The following is a 10,799-nucleotide window of genomic DNA, read 5'->3' as shown; positions in this document are numbered from 1 at the left end:
TACATAATTCCTTTTGCATATATTATGCTTGTATCTTCGCTCTTCCCTCGCACTAAACGAACATGAAAATTCATGTCTTCTGTTTCCTCTGTAACATTGTCTGTCTTGTTAACTTGTTATGTCCCGTTGCCTTGAGGTTTTGTATATAAAGGAGAGTGTTCTATAACAATATAACTCAGTTGATTGCATCCTGCCTTTGAGTTCACAACCCTTACTTGGCACCATCACATTGGTGACCCCGGAAGTTGACTCGCTCCCACTGCCTTGCACCCCCATCTCCCTCGCCCCTCCATTGTTGGTACTATGACGGAGACGGACTCTACTACAGCAGTTGGCGCTGCGGCCGCCCCATTGAAACTTTCACCGTTCGCCAGCAAAGAGGTGTTTGCTTGGTTTCAGCGCGCAGAAGTCCACTTTCGTATCAGGGGCGTGACTTCTCAACCACCAAAGCAGATTATGTTCTCGCGGCGATACCCGAGGACACCTTCCCAGAAATATCCGACTGGCTTTGTGAACAAGGAGACACCCCAATAGCGTATGACGCCCTCAAAACATACCTTCTGCAGCAGTACTCTCCGTCGCCAGCCGCCCGTATAGCAAAGCTTTTTCAGCTCTCGCAACAACCGTTGGGGGACCAAAGGGCTTCGCTTGCCCTCAGGGAAATGACCAGTATCGCTCGCCTTCAACCTGCCGCAGACGGCTCTCCTCGTGAGGTGAACCTACTTCGTGCCCTTTGGATACGCCGTTTACCCGAACCTGTACGCGCTGTCATACCCGATGTCGATAGTTTACCCATAAAGGACTTGATGACCAAAGCCGACGCCCTTATGGACAGCCACTTCAAGACCTCCATCAACGCCTCCAACCCTGACGACGAGGATGCCTATTCAACGTCAACCGAAGCTGACATGAATGCCGTAGGACATACACGCCTACCCCGTGACGTGCTAAAGCGGCGACAAAGCCGCCCACCACCCACCAATCGCTCGCGCCCCAACGAACGACTTCTACAGCCACTTACTACCTCCCATCCGCCTCAGTTTTGCTACTACCACTTCAGATTCGGGGCAACCCGCGAAGAAATGTGCCAAGGATTGTCAGTGGCAAAAAAACGTGTAAGTAGGCCATCGCTTGTGGCGGTGGCCTCCCATGTTTCTAATCTTTTCTTTTTACAGGATGCAGGAACGGGCGTGCGATTTTCGGTAGACACGGGTGCTTGTCGTTCTCTTTTGCCAAGGAAACTCTTCAAGGCACGACGTAGTCTGTCTACATCTGCCGACGTCCGCTTGGTAGCTGCCAACGGATCTGCGATACCCACCTACGGTTACGAGAACCTCACATTATCGTTCGGAAACGGTAAATTCAATTGGAAGTTTCTCGTTGCTGACGTCACAATGCCAATCCTCGGTGCGGATTTCCTCTCTCATTTCCACCTTCTGGTCGATATCGCCCACCAACGATTGGTCAACACAGACTCGTACTTGTCGACACCTCTTTAACCCGCCCCCTCTAACCTCGCTCACCACATCAGCGCACCCACGGATGCCTACGCCCACCTCCTCATGTCGTACCCGGAAGTTTTCCGTCCAGAACTTTGCCAAACGCTCACGGTTCCTGCCAAGCACGGGATGTATCACCATATCAAGACAACGGGACACCCAGTCCGCAAAATTCAGACGTCTGGCACCGGAACGATTGGCAGCCGCCAAACAGACGTTCGCCGAAATGGAGAAAATGGGCCTTTGCCAAAAGGCCTCCAGCCCATGGTCGTCACCCTTACACATTGTTCTGAAGAAAGACGGCTCCCTCCGTCCGTGTGGGGATTACAGGCGCCTGAACATGCAAACAGAACCGGATCACTACCCCCTCCCAAACATTGCCGATGTGACCTCCTACCTGCACAAAGCGAAGGTTTTCTCTACGCTCGACCTCCTGAAGGGGTATTATCAGGTGCCTATGAACCAAGAAGACATCCCCAAGACCGCCATCACCACTCCGTTTGGTACATACACCTTCAATTACTCCTGTTTTGGCCTTCGTAATGCTGGGGCAACGTTTCAACGTCTCATGGATGGCATCTTAGGGGACCTCCCTTTCTGTGTATGTTATGTGGACGACATACTTGTGTTCTCCTCCTCAAAAGAGGAACACCTCCTTCACCTGCGCATCGTGCTCGACCGCCTGCAATAAAACGGCCTTGTAGTCCGGTACGACAAGTGTACCTTTGGCGCCAACGAAGTGTCGTTCTTAGGGTACCGTATCACTCCTGAAGGAGTCCATCCCCTCCCTGAGAAGGTAGCAGCCGTTCAGAATTTCCCCGCGCCCTTGACCGTCAAAGCTCTGCAGGAATTCTTGGGCATGATCAACTATTATCACCGTTTTCTGCCAGCCATTGCCGCCACTCTTGCTCCCCTCTACGCCACCCTCAAGGGCAAGCCAAAGGACCTGAAGTGGGGTCCCCTTCAAGAAGCAGCCTTCTGCAATGCAAAGAAGGCCCTATCAACTGCTGCGGCTCTCACTTTTCCTATCCCACACGCCCCTCTCCTTCTCTCCACCGATGCCAGCGACGTCGCTATTGGTGCAGTACTCGAGCAGGTGGTCAAAGGCTCGCCCTGCCCATTGGCCTTCTTCAGCAGAAAACTGTCCAAGGCAGAATCGGGTTATTCTACCTTCGATCGAGAATTGCTGGCGGTGCACTTGGCTGTCCGTCACTTTCGCCATTTCTTAGAAGGTACGCCCTTCGTCATTCGCACAGACCACATGCCTCTGGTGCACGCCTTCACTCGACAGTCTGACGCCTGGTCCGCCCGTCAACGCCGACAACTCTCCACCGTGGCTGAATACAATTGCACCCTCCAATACGTCCCTGGGAAAATGAATCCTGTTGCCGATGCCCTGTCAAGAAACACCTTGGCTGCCGTTCAACTGGGATTGGATTACAACGCCCTGGCTGAAGCCCAACGACAGGATCCAGAGTATCAAGCTTGTAGGACATCCTGCACGTCCCTCCGTTGGGAAGATTTTCCCCTGAAAGACTCCAACACCACCCTCCTCTGTGACATCAGTACTGGTAGACTGCGACCTTGGATTCCTGCTCCCATGCGCCGACAGGTGTTTGATTTCATTCATGGCCTTTCACATCCCTCGTGCCGTTCTACTGCACAGCTGCTGAAGGCAAAGTTCATTTGGCACGGCATTTCTAAGGATGCTAAGGATTGGATCCGCGCCTGTACTTCTTGCCAAACTTCCAAAGTACATCGACACACGGATTCAGGAGTGGGCACCTTTCCTCAACCTGAGCGTCGTTTCGCACACATTCACGTCGACGTTGTAGGCCCCCTACCCACATCACAAGGACATCGTTACCTGTTTACCGTCATCGACCGCTCCACTCGTTGGCCTGAAGCCATTCCCATGGAAACTGCAACGTCTGCCTCATGTACATCTGCCTTACTTTCTGGATGGATTTCAAGATTCGGTATCCCTGAGCATATTACTTCTGACAGGGGAACCACTTTCACCTCTCAATTGTGGACGTCATTAGCGAATCTCCTGGGCATCACCCTACATCAGACAACTGCCTACAACCCCGCTGCCAATGGAATGGTTGAACGTTTTCATCGCACCCTCAAAGCAGCTTTGATGTCCCGCTGCAAGGATTGCAACTGGTTTACTCAGCTTCCCTGGGTCCTCCTGGGACTAAGGACCACTCCTAAAGACGCCCTCGACGTCTCGGCAGCTGAAATGGTGTATGGCGACCCGTTGGTCGTCCCTGCCGAATTTTTTCCTTCTACAACCTCCTCCGACGATCTCCAGCGCATACGTCATGTCGTGGAAAAATTTACTCCGTGCCGCCAGACTTACAAGCCCCCAGCGAAGCATCACATACCAACGGACTTGCACTCTGCAACGCACGTCTTCCTGCGCAACGACACTAGCAAGCCACCACTAACGCCCCCTTACACGGGCCCTTTCCTTGTGATCCGACGCAGTTCGAAAGCATTCCTACTAAACATTCGGGGCAAAGAAGACTGGGTCTCCATTGATCGTCTAAAACCTGCTTTTCTTCTGCCAGATGACCCGCCTACAGTTCGCCTCTCCAGATCAGGGCACCCTATTTAACATATACAGTATTTCATTTTTAGGGGGGGAGCCATGTACCAACCGTGTGTCACACAATTTTACATAATTCCTTTTGCATATATTATGCTTGTATCTTCACTCTTCCCTTGCACTAAACGAACATGAAAATTCATGTCTGCTGTTTCCTCTGTAACATTGTCTGTCTTGTTAACTTGTTATGTCCTGTTGCCTTGAGGTTTTGTATATAAAGGAGAGTGTTCTATAACAATATAACTCAGTTGATTGCATCCTGCCTTTGAGTTCACAACCCTTACTCGGCACCGTCACAAGCCTGACCAAACCATATCCGTCTATTCCCCATAATGATCTCATCCACATATGGCACTTGAGTAATATCTCTTATAGTTTCATTTCTAATCCTTTCCTGCCATTCAATCCTCAATATTCTTCTTAGATCTTTGCTCTCAAAACTATAAAATCTATTGGATATTTTTTTATTGTCATACCTCAACTCATGTCCATATAGCAACGCCGATCTCACTATATGTTTCACAAAAGCCATTTCTAGAAAATGGATGAATACGTTTTAGACATATTTTCAGAAAAAAAGAAATTGAATAAGATTAAGATTAAGATAAATATTTTTCTAGAAAGAAATGCTGAATAAAGTTGGTTATGATGATTTTAACATTGTAATTTTAGGATAATTTTTTTCACATTCTGTTTATTTTTGTGTTTTGTCTAATTTGAAATCGTTTATTTATCTCCCAGTCTTCATCACTTTACTTTCCAATTTATTTTTGTCCCTTTTCTCTTCTCACTCCCAACAATAGTCATTCCATTGATAATTTCTTGACGTTTCCATAACTTTAATCACCCCCTTTCTCTTCCCTCACATAGTCATTTTCCTCTAATTTTTCACTCTCCCCTTATCCACTCTAACTTTTCAACCCATTATTTTCTATTTTTATTGTCGTCTACTTTTTTCTAACTTTTCCTCTTGGCAACCTCTTTTCTCCAATCCCTCACCGTTGCCATAAGCTCCTCCTCCTTTTCCTCCCTTTCTTCATCCCTTTCTTCCTCTTATTCTTCCTTAATTTCTTACTCCCTTTCCTCCTCTATTTTTTTCCCTTTCTTCCTCTTTTTCTTCCGCCCTTTCTTCCTCCCTTTCTTTCTCTCTTTCTTCCTCCCTTTCTTCTTCCCTTCCTTCCTCTCTTTCTTCCTTCATTTCCTCCTCCCTTTCATCCTCCCTTTCTTCCTCTTTCTTTTTCTCTTTCATCCTTCATTTCTTCCTCCCTTTCTTCCTCTCTCTCTTCCTCCCTGTCTTCTTCTCTTGCTTCCTCCCTTTCTTCTTCTCTTTCTTCCTCTTTTTCTTCCTTCATTTATTCCTCCCTTTCTTCCTCCCTTTCTCCCTCCCTTTCTTCCTTCCTGACTTCTTCTCTTGCTTCCTCTCTTTCTTCCTCTTTTTCTTCCTTCCTTTCTTCCTCTCTGTCTTCCTCTCTTTCTTCCTCTCCTTCTTCCCCCCTATCTTCCTCCCTAGTTCGTTTAGGATCAATCTTCTTGCCAATTACGTCTCGAGAATCCAATGAGTGTGATCATCGTCTTCTGCTCCTCATGAATTTAAATTGGAACCCGAAATTGGAAGCATTGCCCAATTATGCAGCAAAATCAGTTTACTGGATCAGATTGCTGCATCAGCATTTGGTCATTTGAATTCGATAACTGATACAAATTGATGAGGAATCTCTATGCTTCTATCATCAGTTCTCAAGGATTTCCAGTCCATCTTTTTTGATCGAGACGTGTAATGGAGACTTCGGGTATAAGAGTTTTTAAAAAATCTCAAAGAAAACCTTTCGGTCTTGTCATAACATACAACTTTTTTTGTGAAATAGCATAACCTAACAATTGGCCCCCCCCCCCAAAAAAAAACTCATGTAACATGTACATATACATATTTACATTATATATAAAAATATATCTATTCTTCTATCTATCTATCTATCTATCTATCTATCTATCTATCTATATATATATATATATATATATATATATATATATATATATATATATATATATATATATATATATATACATATATATATGTGTATGTATGTATGTATGTATGTATTATTATTATTATTACTATTATTATTATTAATTCTTAATCTATAACCCCAGTTGGATAAGCCTGATGCTATAAGCCCGAGGGCTCCAACAAGGAAAATAGCCCAATGAGGAAAGGGAACAAAGAAAAAGGAAATATTTAAAGAACAGTAACAATAGAATAAATATATCCTATATAACATATAAAAAAAATTTAAACAAAACAAGAGCAAGCTAAATAAGATAGAATCGTGTGCCCGAGTGTACCCTCAAGCAAGATAACTCTAACCCAAAACAGTGGAAGACCATGGTACAGAGGCTATGGCACTACCCAGTAATAGTGAACAATGGTTTGATTTTGGAGTGTTCTTCTCTTAGAAGAGCTGTTTATCATAGTTAAAGAGTTTCTTCTACCCTTATCAAGAGGAAAATGGCCACTGAACAATTACAGTGCAGTAAACCATTGGATGAAGAAGAATTATTTGATAATCTCAGTGTTGTCAGGTGTATGACCGAGGAGAATATGTAAGAAAATAGGCCAGACTATTCGGTGTGTGTGTGTAGACAAAGGGAAAATGAACCGTAACAAGATAAAAGGATCCAATATAGTACTGTCTGGCCAGTCAAAGTACCCTATAACTCTCAAGCTGTTGTATCTCAATGGGTGGCTGGTGCCCTGGCCAACCTACTATCTATATATATATATATATATATATATATATATATATATATATATATATATATATAGTATATATATATTTATATACATAAATTATATATATATATATATATATATATATATATATATATATATATATATATATATATATATATATATATATATATATATTCATACATACATAAATGCAAAAATATGTATGTGTATGTGCTAGGTTGATTGACAAGCTTTCTTACACCCTTCCATAATCCCAAGAGCAATAGGAGAACTGTATCTCTTTTCCAAAATAAGAAACCCACTTTGTGTTTGGTCAAAGACCGCATCACGTTTATTACTGTTTGTAGTATTTCGGAAAGAAACCGAGTTCTGATTTTAATGGTTTTTTGGAAGTGTCCCTATGCATGATGTTTCTTTTTATAAGGTGCCACATAGGGTCAATATTGTACAAGAAAAACATTCTCCAGAAGTTTTTTTTATGGTATGGGCATAGGGGAAAGAAATCAATCAGGCTGCAGGATAAAAAAAAAAACCTACTTATGTGGCAATGTCGTAAATAGCTCCGCCCACGCACAAGTATATAGAATCAAGAATACCAGAGGGTTTAACAGACTCTTCTCTGTTTGAAGAGTCTTGCCCAGCCTTGTGCTGGAAAAGCAAGAGCCCGTGTCCAGCACAAGGCTGGGCAATCTTACTAGCAATCAAGCGAGACTCTTCAAACAGAGTCAGTCTCCCCCTCAGATGATAAAGAACCTATCTCAAAAATAGATTCATATCCATGACAAAGAGAAGCAGCTATACCTTCTGCCACGTTCTTTAGTCTGAAGTCCCTATGTCAGAAATATTTAATCAACTGAAGATAGCTCATCAACTTTCCATATAAGTATGTTATTGTTCTATTTTCCAGGCCGTTTTCCCTATTTTCAGTCATTATTATTATTATTATTATTATTATTATTATTATTATTATTATTATTATTATTATTATTACTTGCTAAGCTACAACCCTAGTTAGGAAAGCAGAATACTACAAGCCCAAAGACTCCTATTGGGAAAATAGCCCAGTGAAGAAAGGAAAAAAGGAAAATAAGATATCTTAAAAAGAGTATCCACATTAAAATAAATATCTCATATATAAACTATAAAAAATTTAACATAATATCCTGAATTTTAAGCCATTGAACTTAGAGGAACAGCAGCAGTGGTTATCTTAGTATGTAAGTTCATTTACAATATTTCGATTACTGTTCTCTCATCTTCGTTGGCGGAGGTAATAAATGGGTTCAGGAACCAGCAGCATTAGAGATATCACAAAAAAAAAATTCTTACTGAATATGATTACAAAAATCAGTTTTTTTTTTCGTATTCCACTGAATTTCTTTCCTGTTCAACTACTCATCATTTTTCTTTTCCTTACATTCCCTTATTCATATTTTATAGTTTATATTGTAAATAGAAAATATCATCACATAAAACTAGATAGAAACAAAATACAACTTAAGACGGATATACAAAAGAGTATATATTGTTAAAAATTCCTCACTTTTATAGGAAAAAAGTTTTTTTCACTTGAGAATGGAACAGAATTAATATGTTTGGAGAAAATATTTCATGATAATACTTGCAGCACTTTTTTCATATGCTCTTTTTCAAAGGTAAAAGAAATAAGTGAATTCTTGGGCATGATCAACTATTATCACCGTTTTCTGCCAGCCATTGCCGCCACTCTTGCTCCCCTCTACGCCTCCCTCAAGGGCAAGCCAAAGGACCTGAAGTGGGGTCCCCTTCAAGAAGCAGCCTTCTGCAATGCAAAGAAGGCCCTATCAACTGCTGCGGCTCTCACTTTTCCTATCCCACACGCCCCTCTCCTTCTCTCCACCGATGCCAGCGACGTCGCTATTGGTGCAGTACTCGAGCAGGTGGTCAAAGGCTCGCCCCGCCCATTGGCCTTCTTCAGCAGAAAACTGTCCAAGGCAGAATCGGGTTATTCTACCTTCGATCGAGAATTGCTGGCGGTGCACTTGGCTGTCCGTCACTTTCCCCATTTTTTAGAAGGTACGCCCTTCGTCATTCGCACAGACCACATGCCTCTGGTGCACGCCTTCACTCGACAGTCTGACGCCTGGTCCGCCCGTCAACGCCGACAACTCTCCACCGTGGCTGAATACAATTGCACCCTCCAATACGTCCCTGGGAAAATGAATCCTGTTGCCGATGCCCTGTCAAGAAACACGTTGGCTGCCGTTCAACTGGGATTGGATTACAACGCCCTGGCTGAAGCCCAACGACAGGATCCAGAGTATCAAGCTTGTAGGACATCCTGCATGTCCCTCCGTTGGGAAGATTTTCCCCTCAAAGACTCCAACACCACCCTCCTCTGTGACATCAGTACTGGTAGACTGCGACCTTGGATTCCTGCTCCCATGCTCCGATAGGTGTTTGATTTCATCCACGGCCTTTCACATCCCTCGTGCCATTCTACTGCACAGCTGCTGAAGGCAAAGTTCATTTGGCACGGCATTTCTAAGGATGCTAAGGATTGGGTCTGTGCCTGTACTTCTTGCCAAACTTCCAAAGTACATCGACACACGGATTCAGGAATGGGCACCTTTCCTCAACCTGAGCGTCGTTTCGCACACATTCACGTCGACGTTGTAGGCCACCTACCCACATCACAAGGACATCGTTACCTGTTTACCGTCATCGACCGCTCCACTCGTTGGCCTGAAGCCATTCCCATGGAAACTGCAACGTCCGCCTCATGTACATCCGCCTTACTCTCTGGATGGATTTCAAGATTCGGTATCCCTGAGCATATTACTTCTGACAGGGGAACCACTTTCACCTCTCAATTATGGACGTCATTAGCGAATCTCCTGGGCATCACCCTACATCAGACAACGGCCTACAACCCCGCTGCCAATGGAATGGTTGAACGTTTTCATTGCACCCTCAAAGCAGCTTTGATGTCCCGCTGCAAGGATTGCAACTGGTTTACTCAGCTTCCCTGGGTCCTCCTTGGACTAAGGACCACTCCTAAAGACGCCCTCGACGTCTCGGCAGCCGAAATGGTGTATGGCGACCCGTTGGTCGTCCCTGCCGAGTTTTTTCCTTCTACAACCTCCTCCGACGATCTCCAGCGCATACGTCATACGGCCAGACTTACAAGCCCCTAGCGAAGCATCACATCACATACCAACGGACTTGCACTCTGCAACGCACGTCTTCCTGCGCAACGACACCAGCAAGTCACCGTTAACGCCCCCTTACACGGGACCTTTCCTTGTGATCCGACGCAGTCCGAAAGCATTCCTCCTAAACATTCGGGGCAAAGAAGACTGGGTCTCCATTGATCGTCTAAAACCTGCTTATCTTCTGCCAGATGACCCGCCTACAGTTCGCCTCTCTAGATCAGGGCGCCCTATTTAACATGTACAGTATGTCATTTTTAGGGGGGGAGCCATGTACCAACCGTGTGTCACACAATTGTACATAATTCCTATTGTATATATTATGCTTGTATCTGCGCTCTTCCCTCGCACTAAAAAGAACCTGAATGATCATGTCTCCGGTTTTCCTCTGAACTTAGTCTGTCTCTCGAACATGCCATGTCCTGTTGCCTTGCCGTTTTGTATATAAAGGAGAGTGTTCTATAATAATATAACTCAGTCGTTTCCAATCTGCCTTTGAGTTCACATCCTCTCTCGGCCCGTCACAATACCATAACTGTTAATATGTAATATGAAGAATATCAATCGAGTGCCCATTCTTCTACGCTTTCATCTAGTATATCAAAACTATATAAAAATAATGATTATACATCGTAGTTTTATGGAAGACTATGATAGCACTCATTTTTCTTTATAATAGCAGAAATTAGCAGAAATTTATTCGTAAGTCACCTCAAAATTACCCACGTGTAAGAGTCTCTGCA

General features: G+C 44.1%; 1 protein-coding gene across 1 annotated transcript in view; it reads right to left on the bottom strand.

The window, feature by feature from the left end:
* Window positions 1–5,465: 5,465 nt before the first annotated feature.
* LOC137655280 (putative uncharacterized protein DDB_G0271982) overlaps window positions 5,466–10,799 on the bottom strand; it is a 31,908-nt gene continuing 26,574 nt past the window's right edge. Inside the window, exon 2 of the mRNA XM_068389165.1 lies at window positions 5,466–5,639. Within this exon, the coding sequence (XP_068245266.1) occupies window positions 5,466–5,639 (174 nt within the window). The remainder of the gene's footprint in view (window positions 5,640–10,799) is intronic.

This window comes from Palaemon carinicauda, chromosome 16 (genome assembly GCF_036898095.1).
Source record: "Palaemon carinicauda isolate YSFRI2023 chromosome 16, ASM3689809v2, whole genome shotgun sequence".
Classification (NCBI taxonomy): domain Eukaryota; kingdom Metazoa; phylum Arthropoda; class Malacostraca; order Decapoda; family Palaemonidae; genus Palaemon; species Palaemon carinicauda.
Note: the sequence above shows the minus strand (reverse complement) of the source record. Positions and strands in the feature narration are given on the sequence as shown.